This window comes from Symphalangus syndactylus, chromosome 18, assembly GCF_028878055.3.
Source record: "Symphalangus syndactylus isolate Jambi chromosome 18, NHGRI_mSymSyn1-v2.1_pri, whole genome shotgun sequence".
Classification (NCBI taxonomy): domain Eukaryota; kingdom Metazoa; phylum Chordata; class Mammalia; order Primates; family Hylobatidae; genus Symphalangus; species Symphalangus syndactylus.
This window is the reverse complement of record NC_072440.2, coordinates 86,080,531-86,104,176: the sequence shown is the minus strand read 5'-3', so window position 1 is coordinate 86,104,176 and position 23,646 is coordinate 86,080,531. Positions and strand designations below refer to the sequence as shown.

Here is a 23,646-nt window from a genome sequence, read left to right as displayed (position 1 = left end):
CATTATATATATAATTTTGTGCCCTGGTGAGATAGAGCTTTCCTTATTATCATTATTAAAGGTTAAAGTATGAGTATACTATTAAATAAAGATCTCAGTCTAGACTTGCAGGGGTGTCCAATCTTTTGGCTTCCCTGGGCCACAGTGGAGAAGAATAATTGTCTTGGACCACACATAAAATACACTAATACTAACCATAGCTTGTACGCTAAAGAAAAAAATCACACACAACAAATCTCATGTTTTAACAAAGTTTATGAATTTGTTGTATTGGGCTGCGTGCAGGCTGCAGGCTCTTGGACAAGCTTGGTCTAGAGTTTTCCCCAAGTAAGCAGGCCCAAATACTAGGTAGCAATTTTTTTCATACACATCCATACACTTAGATGTGGTGAAGTTATGAGTTAAAACAGCAAATGTAAACTTCCTTCACCTTAGAATTAACTTAAAATGAAAGCAATTTAAAACATCTTTTAATTTAATTATTTGGCTACATGATTCATTCTCTTGCTTCAAACATTTAAAAGGAGAATAAACAAGGATACAGAAATTTCCCACCTTGTTCCCTTTAATTCGCTCAATGTTACCAATTCCTCATTTTCCCCTTACTCCTCAGGTAACTGATGTAATTAATTTATCAGTTGTTACTCTGAGTAAATATGAATATATATTTTTGTCCCACCCCACCCCCACAACCTTTTCTTTTTAACAGATGAGGTAACATACTCCGATTGTCCCTTTGCTTATTTCACTTAGTATAAGCAAAATAATTTTATTTTTTAAATAATTACATGTTATTCCTTTGATTGTTTATATCATAATTGAACAAGTCTCCCAGTGATGGACATTTAGATTATTTTCAAACTTATGTGCACATAAACTGTGTGTAGTACATAGTCTTACATTTAAATTATTTTCCACACACACATACATTTGAAGGACAGATTCTGAGAATTGGCCAAAGAGCGTACATGTATGTACATTTGCAATTTTGATAAATACTGCCAAAGTCTGTCCTGAGGGTTATACCCATTTACACACCCACTTGCAGTATATGAGAATATGTGTTATTCACACCCTGGCCAGCACAATGGATTTACAAGACTCAGATCTTTTCCAGTCTAACAGGTTAAAAAATGTAGATTTAATTTCCAGGTAATTTCTGAGTAAGGCTGAGCATTTTAAAACATTTGTTTGTTTTGAGACGGAATTTTGCCCTTGTTGCTCAGATTGGAGTGCAATGGCACGATCTCGGCTCACTGCAGCCTCAGCCTCCCAAGTAGCTGGGATTACAGGAGCCCGCCACCACGCCTGGTGAATTTTTGTATTTTTAGTAGATACAGGGTTTCAACATGTTGGCCAGGCTGGTCTCGAACTCCTGACCTCAGGTGATCTGCCTACCTTGGCCTCCCAAAGTGCTGGGATTACAGGCGTGAGCCACCACACCCGACCTAAAAACATATGTTTAAGAATCACTTTTACATTTCCTTTTCTGTAATTTTTTTTTGTTTGTTTATTCCTTTGCCCAATTTTTCTATTTGGTTATTGGCCTTTTCTTAGCTGGGAGCCAGCCTAAAACTTTTAATAAACTTAATTAAAACTCAACTTCAACTTAATAAATATTTTGGCTGTAAAAGATTTTGCTCCACAAGAGATACCCCCCCTTTTTTTTAAATCTGTTTCAAGGATCTAAGTTAAATTATAAAAAGATAAGAAAATCAGTGTAGGAGCCTCCCTGGTTATCTTTAACCTGACCCATACCTGGAAGTTCCCAGGGAGAGTATTTTCAGTGCAACTGTACTTTTTTTTTCTTGCTGGATGCTGGTTTGCCCCTTTTTCTTCTTTACATGTTTCTCAAAGATCTGTATTAAGAGCAAAGTCACTTGTACTGGAAACCCCACAGAGGTCTTTTTAATGCATAATTTGCTGCTTTAACATACATGGAGGATTAGAATCCCAGTAGGCAGTGGGAGTAATTAGGTGAGCTCTAAGGGCAAGTAGCAGTGTCACCTCAGTATGAGTTAACTAGGCTTCTCTTAGGCTACTTCACGTTTTAAAATATTTTTAAAATATTTTAATTTTTTTCCCCCTTGGGCTGCACAAGCCCTTAACTTTATATTGTTTCCATGAGAGAATAAGTTCTCAGGTACGTCCTAGCTTTCAAAATGTTGTGATTAACCACTGTTTTATACAATAGCATCGATAAATCTCAAAGACTGATACTGAGTGAAAGAAGTCACACGGAGAAGAATATATTCAACTATGGTTCCATGTATATGAAGGTTAGGAGTAGAAAAAAAACTAATCTTAGATGATAGAAATCAGAATATTGGGTAACTTGAAGAGAACAGTACTGGCAGGAAAGGGGCACAAGGGAGCCTTCTTGGGAATATTATGTTCTATATCCTGATCTGGTAGTTTGACATTATATACTAAAAATACATCAGGCTTACACTTAAGCTTTATGTACTTTTCTGTATGTAAGGTATCACTTTAAAAATATTTTTTATATATAAAGAATGGGCCTACCCTTTTAAATACTGTATTCTTCTGATTTTTCTTTTTCTTCTTTTTTTTTTTTTTTTTTTTTTTGAGACAGAATCTCACTCCGTCACCCAGGCTGGAGTGCAGTGGTGGGATCTTGACTCACTGCAACCTCTGCCTCCCAAGTTCCAGTGATTCTCCTGCCTCAGCCTCCCGAATAGCTGGGATTACAGACGTGCAACACCACACCCAGCTAATTTTAGTAATTTTAGTAGAGACCGGGTTTTGGCATGTTAGCCAGGCTGGTCTCAAACTCCTGACCTCAGGTGATCCACCTGCCTCGGCCTCCCAAAGTGCTGGGATTACAGGCCTCAGCCATGGCACCTGGCTCTTCTGATTTTCAAAGTAATATTTAGTGTTGGGAAAAAACAGAATTATACTAAGAATAAAATTAAATCAACCATAATTTTACCACCTAAGGGTTGCTACTGTTAGTATTTTGTTATATCTCCTTTGGGGTTTTTCTATATTTTTAGGGGAGTTGGGAGGAGTCTTACTCTCTTGCTCTGTTGCACAGGCTGGAGTGCAGTGGAGTGATCATAGTTGATCATAGCTCACTGCAGCCTTGAACTCCTGGGCTCAAGTGATCCTCTTGCCTCAGCCTCCTGAGTAGCTGGGACTACAGGCTTGAGCCACTGTGTCCAGCTAATATTTTAAATTTTTTATACAGATGGGGGTCTCGCTATGTTGCCCAAGGTGGTTTTAGCTCCTGGCCTCAAGTGATCCTCCCACCTTGGCCTCCGAAAGTGCTGGGATTACAGGCGTGAGGCACTGTGCTCAGCCATCTATATCCATTTTTAACATGAATTAGATAACTACATTTTGCTCCACTCCTTTTCACTTAATCAGTCGAGATTGCCTTTTAAAACTATGATACAGTAATAAAATTAGTCTAAAAAGGCAGATAACTAAACAGAAAAGGGCAGTTTTATTTCTGTGACGTTACATATACCTAACATTGGTTTCATACAACTTGCTCCACAATGCCTTGTAAGTACTAAACATATTCAGAGGTCAGGGCTAGAAGATAACAAAATCTATTTAAGAGTTAGAGCAGAGAAGATTTCAGAAGCTTTATAAAGGCATGCCAGGAAATGTCTACAATATTTCACAGCTTGGAGGAAGCAGGCAAAAAGAAGATCAAAACAAAGCTTCCAAGTCTTTACTTTGCACGGAGGGGAAACCTATCTCCTGTGATTGTAGTTGTATTTTGTTGTATAAATTGACATGAGAATATTCCTGTTGAATCTTGATTTTATCCATGGCAGTGTTTTTTCATGAGTTATTTTCCTTGTGTGTTTGTTGCAGACCCCTGTAAAAGAGCCCAACAGTGAAAATGTAGATATCAGCAGTGGAGGAGGCGTGACAGGCTGGAAGAGCAAATGCTGCTGAGCATTCTCCTGTTCCATCAGTTGCCACCCACTACCCCGTTTTCTCTTCTTGCTGCAAAATAAACCACTCTGTCCATTTTTAACTCTAAACAGATATTTTTGTTTCTCATCTTAACTATCCAAGCCACCTATTTTATTTGTTCTTTCATCTGTGACTGCTTGCTGACTTTATCATAATTTTCTTCAAACAAAAGAAGTATAGAAAAATCATGTCTGTGACTTCATTTTTAAATGTACTTGCTCAGCTCAACTGCATTTCAGTTGTATTATAGTCCAGTTCTTATTGACATTAAAACCTATAGCAATCATTTCAAATCTATTCTGCAAATTGTATAAGAATAAAGTTAGAATTAACAATTTTATTTTGTACAACAGTGGAATTTTCTGTCATGGATAATGTGCTTGAGTCCCTATAATCTATAGACATGTGATAGCAAAAGAAACAAACAAAAGCCAGGAACACACTCATTTTCGCCTTGAATATGTAAATGGGATTAATTTTGTCCTGTGCCTTATGTGGAAAGGAACTTCTTTGGTTTTCCTTTTTTGTTCTGGTGGAAGCATGTGCAGGAGACATATCATCCAAACATAAACCATTAAAATGTCTGTGGTTTGCTTGGCTGTAATTTTCAAAGTAGTTAATTGAGGACAAAGGGTAATGCAGAAGTGATAGCTTTGGTTTGCTGAGTCTTGTTTTAAGTGGCCTTGATATTTAAAACTATTCCTGCCATCATTTCTTCTCCTTGGCCACTTTTTCCTTGCGTCTCCCTGCATGCTGCTTTATTTGCTTCTCCCTCCCCCACCACCTCATGGTATATTTAAGAGTGAAAGGGACAAACTAGTAGGTTTGTCAAGTTTAATATAAAGCACTGATGTAACTTGCTAGGTAAACGGAAAGATAAGTTCTAACTGCCTACTATCCAATGTCAGTTAATTGGTGTCTTCCCCCTCATTTGCTCTCTGCCCTAAAATGTGTCCCAGATGCCTTCATTCGCTGTTTTACTTCTATGTTCTGCTTTTCTTCCTCTCTGTTCCCTTCCTGTCTATCCATTGAGTTTATGAAATGGAAGAGTTAACTGCATGCACTAGTGTTTGGAGGGTGTTGTGGTTTGTCTTTCTAATTAGGTGTATAGCCTATTCACTTTCCTAGAATAAATCTCTTTAACCTAAATTTGAGTAGTCTCCATTTTGGCAACTCCTCTAGCAGCTTGGTAGCCTAGCACAGGTTGTTTTCTTGAAAAAGCAGGAAGGAGGAGTGAATTTTATTAACATGTTTGCCAAATGTATTGAGATTTGGCCTCTGAAGAACACTTTTTCAGTGTTGTCTTTACCTTAAGATTCAGAAATACTTTATTATTTTAAGTCCTGTCTTTACATCCTTTTGGAAAACTTGTATTGCCATGGATTTGGAAAAAGGACAACGAAAGGTTTTTCATGTAAAGATAAGATCTTTAGCTATCTCTAACCCTGTCCTTTTTTCACTGCATTTTTTCTAGTTTTGCTTCATTGCTTATCATTAGGATAGGGTAAGTGAAGTTTGCTATGCTGCTAGCATCCTAAGATGATACCTTTGTTGAAAGAATTGTGAATAGCATGATTCATTTCTAGCAGAGGCTGAGTTTAGGACAGCAGCTTCCATTGAGAAGTCTTTCTGTGTCGTGAATAGCATTTTAATGACCTCTTGGCTCACATAAGCAAACAACATAGGGACGTATCTGCTATGAAAATCCACAAATTTTTCAGATAGTGCCCTAAAAACAATTTTATATGCCTCACTGGTTGTTGTTATTAGGTTGTTCCCACACTTGACTTTATCATTGTTTACTACTAGTAAAAAGCAGCATTGCCAAATAATCCCTAATTTTCCACTAAAAATATAATGAAATGATGTTAAGCTTTTTGAAAAGTTTAGGTTAAACCTACTGTTGTTAGATTAATGTATTTGTTGCTTCCCTTTATCTAGAATGTGGCATTAGCTTTTTTATTTTAACCCTCTTTAATTCTTATTCAATTCCATGACTTAAGGTTTGAGAGCTAAACACTGGGATTTTTGGATAACAGACTGACAGTTTTGCATAATTATAATCGGCATTGTACATAGAAAGGATATGGCTACCTTTTGTTAAATCTGCACTTTCTAAATATCAAAAAAGGGAAATGAAGTATAAATCAATTTTTGTATAATCTGTTTGAAACATGAGTTTTATTTGCTTAATATTAGGGCTTTGCCCCTTTTCTGTAAGTCTCTTGGGATCCTGTGTAGAAGCTGTTCTCATTAAACACCAAACAGTTAAGTCCATTCTCTGGTACTAGCTACAAATTCGGTTTCATATTCTACTTAACGATTTAAATAAACTGAAATATTTCTAGATGGTCTACTTCTGTTCATATAAAAACAAAACTTGATTTCCAGCTGTGTGGTTTGGTTTTCATTTATTTATGGAATTGGAAGATTATTTGTGAAAAAAGTGTAGAATAGCAAACTAAATATTAAAGAGTTGACGGTCGGGCACGGTGGCTCACGCTTGTAATCCCAGCACTTTGGGAGGCCGAGGCGGGCGGATCACGAGGTCAGGAGATCGAGACCACGGTGAAACCCCGTCTCTACTAAAAATACAAAAAAATTAGCCGGGCGTGGTGGCGGGCGCATGTAGTCCCAGCTACTCGGAGAGGCTGAGGCAGGAGAATGGCGTGAACCCGGGAGGCGGAGCTTGCAGTGAGCCGAGATTGCGCCACTGCACTCCAGCCTGGGCGACAGAGCGAGACTCCGTCTCAAAAAAAAAAAAAGAGTTGACAAAAATGGGAAATCACTGTCAACCTATGAAAAACTGGAAAAGCAATTTCAAGATCTGTCTTTGCTGAGAAACTGCATTAAAAAATAGAATTATCTCTGGGATCCTAAAGCGGAATTATCCTTGTGCCAAAATAGATCCCACGATCCTAATCACACCTGGCTTACACTAGTTGGATGTGCTAAAGGCCACTAAAGCTGAGGTCACCTGATTCCTCAGGGGGACCAAGCGGGGCTCCTCATACTGGAGGGTAAATCCTTGTTTTAGCAGCAGCTGGCCTCTTACTAAGAAACAAAGTATTGGCCGGGTGCTGTGGCTCACGCCTGTAATCCCAGCACTTTGGGAGGCCAAGGCGGACGGATCACGAGGTCAGGAGATGGAGACCATCCTGGCTAACATGGCGAAACCCCATCTCTAGTAAAAATACAAAAAAATTAGCTGGGCGTGGTGGCGGGTGCCTGTAGTCCCAGCTACTTGGGAGGCTGAGGCAGGAGAATGGCGTGAACTCGAGAGGAGGAGGAGGCTGCAGTGAGCCGAGATCACGCCACTGCACTCCACCCTGGGCGACAGCGAAACTCCGTCTCAAAAAAATAAAAGTATTGGCTGGGCGCGGTGGCTCACGCCTGTAATCCCAGCACTTTGGGAGGCGGAGGCAGGTGGATCACCTGAGGTCAGGAGTTCAGGACCAGCCTGGCCAACATGGTGAAACCCTGTCTCTACTAAAAATACTAAAAGCTGGGCGTGGTGGCGCACACCTGTAATCCCGGCTACTCGGGAGGCTGAGGTGGGAGAATCGCTTGAACCCAGGAGGCAGAGGTTGCAGTGAGCCGAGATCGCACCACAGCACTCCAGCCTGGGTGATAGAGCAAGACTCCGTCTCAAAAAAAAAGTATTTCCTGCTTTTGTTATACATAGCAACAGCCTTGTCTTTATGTGTAGGGAAAAGAAATGTTTGATCCTATATTCAGGCTTTATTAGTCAATAATAAATATTTATTGACAAGATTGTCTCTGCTGAAAGTATATGTAGAGTATTTCTCAGATGCAGTGATTTTAAGAATCACATAGAGTGTTTTTAATGTTCTATTCCTTCCCCCCAACATACTTGTTTTGTTGGGACCTACAATTCTGCCTTTGCCGGGCGCAGTGGCTCACGCCTATAATCCCAGCACTTTGGAAGGCCAAAGTGGGTGGATCACCTGAGGTCAGGACTTCGAGACCAGCCTGGCCAACATGGTGAAACCTTGTCTCTACTAAAAACCCAAAAATTAGCCGGGCATGGTGGCGTATGCCTGTAATCCCAGCTACTCGGGAGGCTGAGGCAGTAGAATCGCTTGAACCCGGGAGGCAGAGGTTGCAGTAAGCCGAAATCATGCCACTGCACTCCAGCCTGGGTGACAGAACAAGACTGTTACAAAAAAAAAAAAAAAAAAAAAAACCAAGATTGGTGTAGGGAAATAGGATATGGTCTCCCCCCTTAAATCGATGGTCTAGTTTAGAAAACAAAAGTAATTCATCAAGTTAAGCATATATAAGAGCCAAATAATTGTAATCTGGATTTTAATTGCTGTATTAATATATCAAATTCAGTTGGTGAGAATAGTTGGGATTGCTTTTTGAAGGAGGAGGGACATTAATTGGTTCTTAGAAATGTCGATTCACTGGCTAGGGCAGATGGGGATGTCACTGTAAGAAGAGACCACAGAGGCTAGACAATGACAGGCCCTGGGGAATCATGGTAAACTCTTGAGAGTGGTGAGAGCAGTGTGTTTGTGGAAAGCAAGTTTAGATGGATTTGAATAGGAGAAACAAGGGTTTTAGAGGTCACATGGGAAGTCGTGTTAATCGAGGTTTCAATAAGACCTGGCTAAAATGGCAGAGGGAAATGCAGGGTTGAAGGCAAACGTAGTGTGTGAAGCGGGAGAGTATTTCTGGTGAGCCTGCTAGGTGCTTTTTTGGCACTGCTGTAGGTACTTTGGGTTAGGTCTTCAACGTCCTTGTGAATTAGTACCCAAGAAGAAACAGCCTCAGATTAAGTCATTTGCTTAAGGTTGCACAGCCAGTTGGTGCTGGAGTTGGATTTTGAAACCAGGCCAACAACACTGTCCCTCCTGTGTTCACTTCACCTTATTACAGTTCTCAGGAGGGCCTGGGGTAATGAACAGGTGCCAGAGACAGCAGAAAGAGTCTGGAGTGGTTGTGTGACCATTTAGCCCAACCTTGGCACCTTCTAACAAAGAGTAATACCCTCGAAGTATACTTCATTTACTACTGTTTTTGCTTTATATTACCCCTCACCATCTCATGCAGAAGAAAGCAAAGGGAAGCAATGGGGCATCTGATTGGTCTGGGAGCTCCAGATAGCCAGCAGGTACTTGAAGGCTGCAAGCCAGCTTGAGAGCAGTGGCTGGAACTGGAAGGGGTGTGCACACTACCAATAGCAAGTGAGCAAGAGAGACCTACAATAAACTGAAAGTTATTACAGTACTACAGTAGGCTCTAAGAAATTCCCTTCTCCGGCCGGGCACGGTGGCTCACGCTTGTAATCCCAGCACTTTGGGAGGCCGAAGCGGGCGGATCACAAGGTCAGGAGATCGAGACCACGGTGAAACCCTGTCTCTACTAAAAAATACAAAAAATTAGCCGGGCGTGGTGGCGGGCGCCTGTAGTCCCAGCTACTCGGAGAGGCTGAGGCAGGAGAATGGCGTGAACCCGGGACGCGGAGCTTGCAGTGAGCCGAGATTGTGCCACTGCACTCCAGCCTGGGCGACAGAGCAAGACTCCGTCTCAAAAAAAAAAAAAAAAAGAAATTCCCTTCTCCCACTCTAAGAAACAGGGCTTTTTTTTTTTTTTTTTTTTTTTACTTTTAAAGGAAACCATTTGCTAGAAAAACCTAAAAAAAATGATTATATACAAATTCGTTATCTGTGGATTCTGTACTGCAGCAAAAGCAACCCAGCTCTGGAACTCTGTTCGGCTTCCTCAGTTATCAGGTACATCATGCCGCTGATGAAGGTGAAGGCGAAGGCCACCCACGCCAGGATGTAGGAGTAGCCATAGCTGCCTTCTTTGGTCAGGTAATAGAAATCTGTGGTTTTATCGCGCCTGTCTGTATAAGTGGAGGCTGCAATCATGAGGCACAGGTATGACATTAGCTGGATGATGAAGGTTAGGACAAACCTCTCTCCCTGCTTTAGGTGGAAGATGAAGAAGGCGATGCAGCAGAGAATGGTGGAGAGGGCCATGGTGGCCTGGATCACCTGTAGCATTGTAGCATGGTGTATTTTTTTTTTTTTTTTTTTGAGACGAGTTTCGCTCTTGTTGCCCAGGCTGGAGTGCAGTGGGCGATCTCGGCTCACTGCAACCTCTGCCTCTCGGGTTCAAGCGATTCTCCTGCTGCAGCCTTCCGAGTAGCTGGGACTACAGGCACATGCCACTGTGTCCGGAATTGGTGGGTTCTTGGTCTCACTGACTTCAAGAATGAAGCTGCAGACCCTCGTGGTGAGTGTTACAGCTCTTAAGGTGGCACATCTGGAGTTTGTTCCTTCTGATGTTCGGATGTGTTCGGAGTTTCTTCCTTCTGGTGGGTTCCTGGTCTCGCTGGCTCAGGAGTGAAGCTGCAGACCTTCATGGTGAGTGTTACAGCTCTTAAGGTGGCGCATCTGGAGTTGTTCGTTCCTCCCGGTGGGCTTGTGGTCTCGCTGGCTTCAGGAGTGAAGCTGCAGTCCTTCGCGGTGAGTGTTACAGCTCATAAAGGCAGTGTGGACCCAAAGAGTGAGCAGTAGCAAGATTTATTGCAAAGAGTGAAAGAACAAAACTTACACAGGATGGAAGGGGACCCGAGCGGGTTGCCGCTGCTGGCTGGGGCAGCCTGCTTTTACTCTCTTATCTGGCTCCACCCACATCCTGCTGATTGGTAGAGCCCAGTGGTCTGTTTTGACAGGGCGCTGATTGGTGCATTCACAAACCCTGAGCTAGACACCGGGTGCTGATTGGTGTGTTTACAAACCTTGGGCTAGATACAGAGTGCCCATTGGTGTATTTACAATCCCTGAGCTAGACAAGGGTTCTCCGCGTTCCCACCAGACTCAGGAGCCCAGCTGGCTTCACCCAGTGGATCCCACACCAGGGCTGCAGGTGGAGCTGCCTGCCAGTCCCGCGCCGTGCGCCTGCACTCCTCAGCCCTTGGGTGGTCCATGGGACTGGGCGCCATGGAGCAGGGGGCGGCGCTCATCAGGGAGGCTCGGGCCGCACAGGAGCCCACGGAGGGGGTGGGAGGCTCAGGCATGGTGGGCTGCAGGTCCCGAGCCCTGCCCCGTGGGAAGGCAGCTAAGGCTCGGCGAGAAATCGAGCGCAGTGCCGGTGGGCTGGCACTGCTGGGCGACCCAGTACACCCTCCGCAGCCGCTGGCCCAGGTGCTAAGCCCCTCATTGCCCGGGGCCGGCAGGGCCGGCCGGCTGCTCCGAGTGCAGGGCCCGCCAAGCCCACGCCCACCCGGAACTCCAGCTGGCCCGCAAGCACCCAGCGCAACCCAGGTTCCCGCTCGCGCCTCTCCCTCCACACCTCCCTGCAAGCTGAGGGAGCAGTCTCCGGCCTCGGCCAGCCCAGAAAGGGGCTCCCATAGTGCAGCAGTGGGCTGAAGGGCTCCTCAAGTGCCACCAAAGTGGGAGCCCAGGCAGAGGAGGCGCCGGGAGCAAGCGAGGGCTGTGAGGACTGCCAGCACGCTGTCACCTCTCACCACCACGCCAGACTAATTTTGTATTTTTAGTAGAGATGGAGTTTCTCCATGTTGGTGAGGCTGGTCTCAAACTCCCGACCTCAGGTGAACTGCCCGCCTCAGCCTCCCAAAGTGCTGGGATTACAAGGCGTGAGCCACCGTGCCCAGCCGCAGAGTGGGGTATTCTTTTTTTTTTTTTTTCTTTTTTAGAGACGAAGTCTCGCTGTGTCGCCAGGCTGTAGTGCTGTGGTGCAATCTTGACTCAGTGCAACCTCCAAATCCCTGGTTCAAGCGATTCTCCTGCCTCAGCCTCCTGAGTAGCTGGGATTACAAGCACGCACCACCACACCCGGCTAATTTTTGTATTTTTAGTAGAGATCGAGTTTCACCATGTTGGCTAGGCTGGTCTTGATCTCCTGACCTCGTAATCCGCCTGCCTTGGCCTCCCAAAGTGCTGGGATTACAGGGGCGAGCCACCGCGCCCGGCGCATGGAATACTCTGTAAAGCTGTCATTGATTACTGTACAATTCGTGTTTTTGGTACATATTCTCCAGACATCTGCAAAAAACTCATCTCCTACCCACCAGGCATTGTCGATGGTGGCGATGAACAGCAAGGCCGCAGAGGTGATGTGGAAGGCGACGGTGAAAGCAAGAAGCACCAAAATTTTCATAGGGCAGGGCGAGGCGAGGGGTCACGTTTAAAGCCCAGAGCGGGATGTGCCGGCGCTGGCCGCTGCTCAGGCTGCTGGACCGACGGACCGGCTGGGGTGCGAGGCGAGGCTGCCGGGCTGTTTTGAAGCTCTGGACTAAGACTGTGCACCCTCCCTCCTCTGAAACCAGGGCTTCTTGAAATGGCAGATTCCAAGTTTGTGTCAGGAAAGGTGTAAAATGAGCCTCAAATAGCTGATTACATCAGATCTCAAACTCAAAATCTAGGGATGTTATCAAGATGGCTTGGGAGTTAACTTGAAGATGCTCACTCTGGCTAAAGATGGGACAGTCTGAACCCGTTGAATATGTGTAAATCCATGAGTTCATGATGATACCAAACACACATGCACACACCCCTAATTGGTCACTATTGGAGAATGCCAGGCAAATAGCTCTCCCCTCCCCCTACAACTCTTCTCTGGTGGTAAGTAAAAGAATCAATAATTAATCTTGCCTTCCTTATATGAACTATACCACTGGGTAACTGAATAGTCAACAAGATGAAGTTTCTCTGTACCGAAGTATTCCAACAACAACCAAAAAGAAAAAATAATAGAATCTTATCTCACAACCTCTGATGAATTCATGGATCTAGGCAACAGTCAATGGCTACTAACATCACAAAAAGATCCAACAAAACAGATATTTATGTTCCTTCTGACCAAGAGCACCATGCTTATGAGGAGGCCATGCCTGATCAAAAGACCAGATCTGTAGTCTAGAGCCAACTGCCAATTTATAGGAGAAATGAGGATAGAACATGTTAAACTAAATCAATCAACAAAATCCAGACTAAACTTTACAGGACAATTACTTCAGCCTCTTCAAAATTCAATTTCAATAGGTAGAGAGAGAAAAGCAGGCAAGGCTAAACTATAGTGTGTTTAGGAAAGTGCAGCATAATATACTAAAGTAAATTAAGAAAATCGTTAGCCTGGAAGTCAGGATAGGGATATTATTATTATTACTATTTGAGACAGTCTCGCTCTGTCACCCAGGCTGGAGTGCAGTGGCATGATCTCGGCTCACTGCAACTTCTGCCTCCCAGGTTCAAGTGATTCTCATGCCTCAGCCTCCCCAGTAGCTGGGATTACAGGCACCCACCACCACACCTGGCTAATTTTTATATTTTTAGCAGAGATGGGATTTCACCATGTTGCCCAGACTGGTCTCAAACTCCTGACCTCAGGTAATCCGCCCCCCACTCAGCCTCCCAAAGTGCTGGGATTACAGGCGGGAGCCACTGTGCCCGGCCAGGATAGGGATATTCTTAGCAGAGGGTTCCTAGGATAACAAAATCTTATCTTTTCACATGGATATTGGTTGCAAGGGGGTTTGCCTTATAACAATTCAGTAATCTACCCATTTGTTTTATGTAAGTTTTAAATTTGTATTATAAGGGCTGGGCATGGTGGCTTATGCCTGTAATCCCAGCACTTTGGGAGGCTGAGGCGGGAGGATTGCCTGAGCTCAGTAGTTCGAGACCAGCCTGGGCAACATGACGAAAATCTCTCTCTACAAAAAATAACAAAAATTAGCCAGGCATGCTGGTGTGCATCTGTAGTCTCAGCTACCTGGGAAACTGAGGTGGGAGGATCAGTTGAGCCCTGGAGTTTGAGGCTATAGTTAGCCAAGATTACACCACTGCACTCCACTCCACACTCCAGCCTGGTTGACAAAGTGAGACCCCCAACTCGAAAACAAAAAAAAAATGTATGATAAGTTTAACCCTAAAGGGCTGTGAATGTGTGTGTCTACGGTTATATTGGGTAGCTCCTAGTCTCTAAGACCATAGAACCAGTCTTAAAGGCTGTGCACCAAGATCCGGGTGTGCTCTCCAAAACAACAACAAAAAAGATTGTGCATCAAGACCAGTGCTCAAGATTAGACTTAAAAGAATTGGTCTGCTAAGGCCCTGTAGTCACTGCTGATCAACACAGACATCATGTCCCAAGAATTGTCCCTGCTGCCTCTGAAAACTGGCTGCCGCCAGTGCCAAAACTCCTGCAAAGGTGGATGGATATTGTATGGATTCTGCTGTTTCAGTGGCTTCTTGTTCAGAGTCTGGTTGGTTATTGGTTGGTGAAGCCCAAAATACATGCCCCTGCCCCAGGTGCCAGGGAAGTGGGGAAAAGGGAGAATCTCTTGTTTTCAGCTTCAATAGTGGGAGGTGGCCTCTGACTCTAAGATGGGGGATTTAGGTAACTGGATGGACAAAAAGAGTGACAAATATCTACTATGCCAGTGGTGTGCAAACTTTACTGCACATAAGGGGAGTGCTTTTAAAAATACAAGCACTGACTCTGCAGTGGTTCATGCCTGGAGTCCCAGCACTTTGGGAAGCCGAAATGGGAGGACTGCTTTAGGCCAGGGGTTCAAGACCAGCCTGAGGGTATAGTGAGACCCTTTCTTTACACAATAAACAAACTAATGCCAAGGTTGCACCCCAGAATTCCTGGGACGATAGTGGCTTTTTGTTCATTTTTAACTTCCTATGTGATTCCCATGTGCAGCGAAGTTCATGAACCAGTTCCCACACCCTTGCTACTCAAAGTGTGTTCTTCAGATCACCTGCATGGGAATCACCTGGGAGCTTCTGAGAACTGCAGCTGCTCTGCACAATTCGCATCTGTGATTACACAAAAGCCCCAGAGGAGTCTCACACAAATTACAGTTTGAGAAAGGTGGCCCTATGCTATTTTCCCAAGGCCAGCCCGAATCCCACCAGCAGGTATATTCCCCACTTCTAAGCAGAGAAGTTGCCTCTCCCTTCTAAATCCCGAGAAGAACACATTTGGCCTGCTTTTCCACTGGGCATTTATTGCCTACTTCCTTGTTTGTGGTTAACTGGCTTATCTCTTTAATGGATTGTGAGCGAGTGGCGGGCAGGGACTCTAGTCCTTTTTGTGTTTTCACAGATCTTATTGCATTGCTGTCCACGCAGCAGGTGCTCAGAACATGCAGTGAGTGAAATGGCAATGTTCCTTCAGCTTCCCTCTCCTACCACATTCAAGCAGGGGATGCACTGGCCTCCTTTTCCCCACCCCCACTTCCATACATTCACAGTTCCATCTTGATTTAAAGGCAACTTCAATTATAACTTTTAGACTGGGCACGGTGGCCTACGCCTGTAATCCCAGCACTTGGGAGGCCGAGGCTGGCGGATCACTTGAGGTCAGGAGTTTGAGACCAGCCTGGCCAACATGGCGAAACCCTGCGTCTACTAAACATATAAAAATTAGGCTGGCATGGTGGCGCATGCCTGTAATCCCAGCTACTTGGGAGGCTGAGGCAGGAGAATTGCTTGAACCGGAGATAGGTTTTAGTGAGCCAAGATCATGCCACTGCACTCCAGCCTGGGCAGCAGAGCAAGACTGTCTCAAAAAAAAGAAAAGAAAAAGGAAAAAGGCGGGGCCTGGTGGCGCATGCCTGTAATCTCAGCACTTTGGAAAGCTGAGGTGGGAGGATCACGATATCAGGAGTTCGAGACCAGCCTGACCAACATAGTGAAACCCCGTCTCTACTAAAAATACAAAAATTAGCCAGGCATGGGAACACATGCCTGTAATCCCAGCTACTCAGGAGGCTGAGGCAGGAGAATCACCTGATCCTGGGAGGCGGAGGTTGCAGTGAGCCATCCCACCACTGCACTCCAGCCTAGGCAACAGAGTGAGACTCCGCCTCAAAAAAAAAAAAAAAAAATTTAAACAACTTTAAAGTTCAGATCTATTCTTACTACTTCCGGGTATCGGATACATTAGTTGACTCCTGTGAATCATTTCCTTGTCTCTAAAGGAGATAGACTGGAAAGCTCTCCGATACTCAGTTCAATGGAAATATTCTACAATTCTGTAGTCCGCCTTGCTGGATTAGCCAGGACTCCAATACGCCAGCTCTTGTGGGGTTGGCAGTGGGGCTTGCACGGAGAAACTATAAATTAAACGTAGGGTCGCTACGCCACCGTGTGACCAATCCTGGAAACTGCATTTCTTCAGTGTGCCATGAGAGGTTTCTCAAAAGCCCATCAAGATTTTAGGGTAATATAGCCACACAAAATTAAATGATCTCTCCCTACCCCTACCGCATGGCAGACACAGAATTTTAAAAGTATAAACCTACAAGGATAAAAATTAGGGAGCAAGAGACATCAGCAAGTGAGAATTAAAATTTTTATCTATGCAAATATTAGTCTTTAAAAAATGGAAGATGGAAGACAGAGCTAACTGACATGGAGCATAAGTTACAACCTCAGTGTTTTCAAAGGGGGATGCCAATAAGAAGTGGGCATATTTTCTCTGATGGGATCCCAAGAGTTCCAGGATGTATAGGTACCAGGTACCACGGACAACTCAGGCATACGGCAATGGGCTAAAAATGGAGCAAGGAAATAATGGATCCCAAGTGTCCCTTCCCACCCCTCACAGCCAGGAGTTGCTGTCACCCCTCTTCAAGGCTTATTATTTGCAGAAATGAAACTATGGAGGCTTCAGACTTGAGGCCACCAGGCCCAGAGAGAGGTGGAGGTGAGTCATAGTATCAAAAACAAGGAATGAAGTGGACGCCTGTCTTGAACGATGGGCTCCTAAGCTTCTTTCCTTCATTCTTCCTTCCCTTTCCCAGAATTTTAGCAGCCAAATACATGTACCCAGGCAGAAGATTAGGAAGTCCTTCTGTCACATGGACGTTCACCAACAAAAAGGCCCTCATTGCAGATTCCTCCAGTTCTGAGGACATATAAACACATACAAAGTTTCCAATCTACCAAAACCGTATAAATGAAATCAGTCAACATAAAGAAAAGTATAGGAAAATTAATAACAATCTACAGAAAAAAATAGCCGGGCATGGTTGCACACACCTATAATCCCAGCCACTCAGGAAACTGAGGTAGGAGAATTGCTTGAACCCAGGAGGTGGAGGTTGCAGTGAGCTGAGATTGTGTCACTGCACTCCAGCCTGGGCGACAGAGAGCAACAATGTCTCAAAAAAATAATAATAAAAATAAATAAATAAATAAAAATAACAATCCTCATACCTGACACCCAGATTCAGTCAGATACTCAGTTCTTCATGTTGACATAAAAGAGAGAGTAAAACAACTAACAAACAGAAAAAGGAAACTTCAGGGGAAAAAAGGTAAGGAAAAACAAAGAAAAACCCCAAACTCACTTTAAGCAATATTTTTGAATGACATGGAATCCGTAAATTAAGAATAGGATGCTATAAAAAAGAACAAATAATGAGAAAATGATCTCTAAAATAAAAACTATCCACTGAAATAAAATGGTTCAAGAGACTAGGCCAGGCGCAGTGGCTCCTGCCTATAATCCCAGCACTTTGGGAGGCCCAGGCAGGCAGATCACTTGAGGACAGGAGTTTGAGACCAGCCTGGCCAACATAGTGAAACCCCGTCTCTACTAAAAATACAAAAATTAGCTGGACATCATAGCACATACTTATAGTCCCAGCTAATCGGGAGGCTGAGGCAGAAGAATCACTTGAATCCAGGAGGCAGAGGTTGCAGTGAGCTGAGATCGTGCCACTGCACTCCAGCCTGGGCAACAGAGCAAGACTCCGTCTCATTTAAAAAAAAAAAGTGGGGAAAATAAATTTCTGTTCTTTATAAATTAGCCAGTCTATGGTATTCTGTTATAACAGCACAAAACAGACTAGGACATAAAGTAATTATCCGAGAGAAAATACAAAAGGAACTTACTTGTCAAATGTAAAGGCAAAATAAATGACATATTCAGATATGCAAACAGGTAAATGTTTTTCTTCCCTTGCTCTCCTTCTCAGGAATCTACGCCAGCAAAAGGAAAGAGTACACCAAGGAAAAGAAAGGCTGGAGACTCAGAAAACAGGGACTCAAGTGTGGGCCAGTCCTGGAGGGGCTATGTAGTTGGACTTGGAAGCAACCTATCCAGAGGGGAGCAGGAAGACACAGTCTCCAGGAAAACCAGTGGAAGAAATAATATTGATAGGTGGGTGATATAGCTGAGGGACAGTGCAAAATCATAAGAAACAAAACCTTTCTATCTGCTGGGAGCAGCTCTCTGAGAGCTAGGATAAAATCTGTCCTGTCTCGCACTGGATCCTCAGTGCCTGACTATTCCTGGCACATAGTAGGTGCCCAAGAAATATTGTTAAATGAGGCCAGGCATGGTGGCTCACACCTGTAATCCCAGCCCTTTTGGAGGCCAAAGCAGAAGGATCTCTTGAGCCCCTGAGTTTGAGACCAGCCTAGGCAGCATAGGGAGATTCCATCTCTACAAAAAATAAAAAATTAGCTGGGTGTGGTGCTATGTGCCTGTGGTCCCAACTACTTGAGGTGCTGAGGTGGGAGGATCACTTGAGTCTGGAGGTCGAGACTGCAGTGAGCCATGATTGCACCACTGCCCTCCAGCCTGAGCAACAGAGTGCAGACCCTATCTCAAAATATATGTATGTGTGTGTGTATGTGTGTGTGTATATATATATGCATAGTTAGATGAGTGAATGAATGAATGAATGCATGAAGGAGAGCAGATTAAGCTTCCCATTTGTGCTTTAAGCTGGGTGTTAAAGCAGAACAGCTAACCTGAGCACCTGAGTGCCCCTCCTCCACTACAGATACCTTAGAAATACAACATCAATATAATTTTGAATGCATAATCAAGTCCTCAAGAAAGCAAAGATAATCTGAAGGAGAAACAGGTCACTTACAAATCATTTTTGTTTTGTTTTTATTGTTGACATAAAAAACCATATATATATGTACACATCTTTATGTATACAGACCCTAACAGATCTGCCTTGCCCACAGGCTTTTTTTTTTTTTTTTGAGACGGAGTCTCACTCTGACACCTCAGCTGGAATGCGGTGGCGTGATCTCAGCTCACTGCAACCTCTGCCTCCCAGGTTCAAGGGATTCTCCTGCCTCAGCCTCCTGAGTAGCTGGGATTACAGGCACATACCACCATGTCCAGCTAATTTTTGTATTTTTTGGTAGAGATGGGGTTTCACCATGTTGGCCAGGCTGGTCTCAAACTCCTGAGCTCAGGTGATCCGCCTGCTTCGGCCTCCCGAAGTGCTGGGATTACAGGCACCTCTTTGTGGTCTCTGCTCAAATGTCCCGTTGTCATTGAGACCTTCCCTGGCCACACTGCATAGGAACAACACCTCCCCCAGTCCTGAATTCGCTATCCTTTTCACTTGGCTTTCTTTTTTCCTCCACAAGCTCTTTCCACCACCTGACATACTGACATTTACTGTTTGTTCATTTGTTTATTGCCTGTCTCTGCTAGGATAGAAGCTCCAAGTGGGCAGGGGCTGTTTCTGTCTTATTCATGGCTCTGTCTTCAGCACCTAGAACAGCACCCACCGCACGGACGATGCTATTTGTTGAATGAATAAACCTGATCTCTTGTGCCCCTACTTCCTAATGGGAAATCTACAGTGAAGAGAGGAGAATAAAACCAACATTTCTGCAGCATTTTCTTAAGGTCCTGGAGGGATTTCTAGTGTCCCAAAGGTGCTTGTCTGAGTCCTGAAAGTGAAGGGGTTATTTGTAGTAAAAAACAAACAAACAACCCACTTTAGGACATAATATAGGAAGTGGGCTGGGCTCAGTGGCTGGCGCCTGTTATCCAGCACTTTGGGAGGCTGAAGTGGGAGGATCACTTGAGCCCAGGAGTTCGAGACCAGCTGAGGCAACAGCGAAGTCCCATCTCTACAAAAAATTAAAAAATTGGAGGGGTGGGGCATGCATAGGATAAAAGGAAGTGAAGCCGGGGTTTTGGGCACTTTTTCTGCCCATGAAGTCTCAGATTCATTCTTAAGGAACTGAGAACTTAATCTTCCAAAATGTCAAAAAGACCATCTTATGCCCCAACTCCCACCCCAGCTCCTGCAACACAGATGCCCAGTACACCAGGGTCTGTGGGATACAATCCATACAGTCATCTCACCTACAACAACTACAGGCTGGGAGGCAACCCGGGCACCAACAGCTGGGTCATGGCGTCCTTTGATATTATGATTCCAAAACCCCCAAAGCCACCAGATAAGCCGCTGATGCGCCACATGAGGTACAGCAGAAAGGTCTGGGACCAAGTAAAGTCTTCCAACCCTGATCTAAATTTGTGGGAGATTGGCAAGATTATTGATGGCATGTGGGGAGATCTCACTGATGAATAGAAACAAGAATAAACAAATACAAAGCAGAAAAGGTAGAGTACAATGAATCTATGAAGACCTCTAATTCCACACGAACCTTGCTTACATAAATGCAAAAAGTCATGCAGAAGCTGCTTTAGAGGAAGAAAGTGGACAGAGGCAGTCTCGCATGGAGAGAGGAGAACCTGACGTGAGCATTCAGCTTGCTGAAGATCCAGATAACTATGAGATAGCTTTTCTTTTTCTTTTTCTTTTGAGACAGAGTCTTGCTCTGTCGCCCAGGCTGGAGTGCAGTGGCGCCATCTCAGCTCGCTGCAACCTCCGCCTCCTGGGTTCAAGTGATTCTACTGCCTCAGCCTCCCCAGTAGCTGGGATTACAGGCACGCACCACCATGCCTGGCTGATTTTTTTGTATCTTTAGTACAGATGGGGTTTCACGATGTTGGCCAGGCTGGTCCTGACCTTGTGATCCGCCTGCCTCGGCCTCCCTGAGTGCTGGGATTATGGGCATGAGCCACCGTGCCGGGCTGACAATGGCTTTTCAGTGGAGCATACGGACACTGCCCATTTCCAGAGAAACCATGGCCTCATCAGTGAAATCCTTAGTGACGGTGTGGTGCCAGACGTTCCATCCACTGTCACAACAGCTAGAATGCAGGTCCTCAAGTGACAGGTCCAGTCCTTAATGGTTCATCAGTGAAAACTAGAAGCTGAACTTCTTCAAATAGAGGAACGACATCAGGAGAAGAAGAGGAAATTCCTGGAAAGCACAGCTTCATTTAACAGTGAACTTAAAAGGTTGTGCGGTCTGAAGGTAGAACTGGATATGGAGAAAACTAGCTGAGATTGCACAGGCAGAGGAACAGGGCCGCAAAAGGCAGGAGGAAAGGGAGGAGGCGGCAGTGCAAGCTTAGCGCAGTCAGAGCAGCATCGCTCCTGAGGAAGAGCAAGCGGGCAACAAAGTCGAGGAAAAGAAAGACGACACGAACCTTCCAATGGAGACAGAGGAGACACACTCTGAAGAAGAGCCAACAACAGAACAGTGAAGAAGGCACATCTACTCCTGAAGACAAGGAGAGTGTGTAGGAGGGGTTGACCGTATGGCAGAGAAGGAACCAGTGATAGTAACACTGGCTCGGAGAGTAACAGCCAACAGTGGAGGAGCCACCAACAGCTCCCATCCCATACCAAGAGACGAGAAAAAAGAATAAATGTTGCCTTGTTTTTTGTGTTCGAAATACCTTTTTTTTTTTTGGAGACAGTCTTGCTCTGTCGCCCAGGCTGGAGTGCAATGGCCCGATCTCGGCTCACTGCAACCTCCACCTCCCAGGTTGAAGCTATTCTCCTGGCTCAGCCTCCAGAGTAGCTGGAATTACAGGTGCTAGCCACCACGCCTGGCTAATTTCTGTATTTTTAGTAGAGATGGTATTTCACCATGTTGGCCAGGCTGGTCTTGAACTCCTGACCTCAAGTGATGCTCACCGACTTTGGCCTCCCAAAGTGCTAGAATTACAGGCATGAGCTACTACGCCTGGCCTTAAATACTTTTCTATTTTTATTTTTATGTTATTATCTTATTTTATTATTTTATTTTTATTTTTGAGATAGAGTCTCACTCTGTCACCCAGGCTGGAGTGCAGTAGCCAGATCTTGGCTCACTGCAACCTCCACCTCCTGGGTTCAAGTGAATAAATACTTTTTTTAAATGAAAAAATGTTTTTTGGCTGGGCGTGGTGGCTCATGCTTGTAATCCCAGCACTTTGGGAGGCCAAGGCGGGCGGATCACGAGGTCAGGAGATCGAGACCACGGTGAAACCCCGTCTCTACTAAAAATACAAAAAATTAGCCGGGCGTGGTGGTGGGCGCCTGTAGTCCCAGCTACTCGGAGAGGCTGAGGCAGGAGAATGGCGTGAACCTGGGAGGCGGAGCTGGCAGTGAGCTGAGATTGCGCCACTGCACTCCAGCCCGGGTGACAGAGCGAGACTCTGTCTCAGAAAAAATGTTTTTTGGTTTAAAAACAAAAAACAAAAAAAACTGGCCAGGTGCGGTGGTTCACGCCTGTTATTCCAGCACTTTGGGAGGTCGAGGCAGGTAGATTACTTGAGGGCAGGAGGTTGAGACCAGCATGGCCAACATGGTGAAACCCCATCTCCACTAAAAATACAACCATTAGCAGGGCATGGTGGTGCACACTTGTAATCCCAGCTACTCGGGAGGGTGAGGCAGGAGAATCACTTGAACCTGGGAGTCAGAGGTTACAATGAACCGAGATTGCACTGCTGCAGTCCACCCTGGGCGACAGAGTAAGACTCTACCTCAAAAAAAAAAAAAAAAAAAAAAAATTAAAGAATTAGCCAGGCATGGTGATACTTGCCTGTAGTCCCAGCTACTTGGGAGGTTGAAGTGGAAGGATCACTTGATTCCAGGAGTTTGAAGCCGCAGTGACCTATGATCACACCACTGCACTCCAGCCTGGGTGACAGAGTGAGACCTTGTTTCAAAAAAAAAAAAAAAAAAAAGTCCATATAGTATATCATCACTGGATATGGAACTTTACCCTGAATCATACAAAAGTATATTATATACAACTGATTAGAGTTTATAATTTCTTTTTTCAGAACTAAATGTTTTATTAACGTTTAATTTCCCATAATATTATAATATTAAATGTTCACATAAAGAAAAACCAGAAGAGACTATGGATATTTATAAAATAGGATTACACTAAACAGGTCCCAATAAGTTTAAAAAGATTGAAATCATAAAAAGTATCTTCTCTGACCACAATAGAAAGTAGAAATCAATAACAGAAAGAAAACTGGAAAATTTACAAGTATGTGGAAATTACATAACATATGTGGAAATAACTAATGAGTCAAAGAAGAAATCACAGGTGAAATTAGAAAATTCCTTGAGATAAATAAAAACTAAAATGCAACATACTAAAACTTATGGGATACAGCAAAAGCAGTGCAAACAGGGAAATTTATAGTTGTAAATGCCTGTATTTAAAAAAAAGATCTCAAATCAGCAATTTAATTTTACACCTCAATGAACTAGAAAAAGAACAAATTAAACCCAAAGTTAACAGAAGGAGAGAAATGGTAAAGATTAGAGTGGAAATAAACAAAATAGAGTATATAGAGAGACAATAGAAAAAAATCAACAAAACTAAGAGCTGGTTTTTTGAAAATAACAGCAAAAGACAAACCCTTAGCTAGATTAAGAAAAAAAAAGAAGACTGAAATAATAACTAAAATTAGAAATGAAAAGAGACTTCATAAATGATGCCACAGAAATGAAAAGGATTAAAGAGACTATGATGAATAATTATA

General features: G+C 44.1%; 3 protein-coding genes and 1 pseudogene across 3 annotated transcripts in view; 2 read left to right on the top strand and 2 right to left on the bottom strand.

The window, feature by feature from the left end:
* RAB10 (RAB10, member RAS oncogene family) overlaps positions 1-6,344 on the top strand; it is a 98,900-nt gene extending 92,556 nt beyond the window's left edge. The window contains exon 6 of the mRNA XM_055252971.2: positions 3,850-6,344. Coding sequence (XP_055108946.1) covers positions 3,850-3,933 — 84 coding nt within the window. The 3' untranslated portion in view covers positions 3,934-6,344. The remainder of the gene's footprint in view (positions 1-3,849) is intronic.
* ASXL2 (ASXL transcriptional regulator 2) overlaps positions 1-23,646 on the bottom strand; it is a 555,729-nt gene that overhangs the window by 396,607 nt on the left and 135,476 nt on the right. The window lies entirely within an intron of this gene.
* Positions 9,645-12,142, bottom strand: LOC129467550 (epithelial membrane protein 2-like). The gene is made up of 2 exons (XM_055252056.2): positions 11,923-12,142; positions 9,645-9,983 (listed from the first exon to the last, which is right to left on the bottom strand). The coding sequence occupies exons 1-2, from the start codon at positions 12,112-12,114 to the stop codon at positions 9,645-9,647; spliced, it is 531 nt and encodes a 176-aa protein (XP_055108031.1). The 5' UTR covers positions 12,115-12,142.
* On the top strand, positions 12,128-21,885 carry LOC129467998 (SWI/SNF-related matrix-associated actin-dependent regulator of chromatin subfamily E member 1-like; annotated as a pseudogene).

What these genes read in the sequence shown, in the direction of transcription:
- LOC129467550 (XM_055252056.2), bottom strand. Translation starts at nt 12,114, where the DNA reads ATGAAAATTTTGGTGCTTCTTGCTTTCACCGTCGCCTTCCACATCACC. An exon ending in CAGAGTATTCCATGCGCCGG is followed by an intron (nt 9,984 to 11,922) that starts GCGCGGTGGCTC and finishes ACAATGCTACAG; the next exon opens with GTGATCCAGGCCACCATGGC.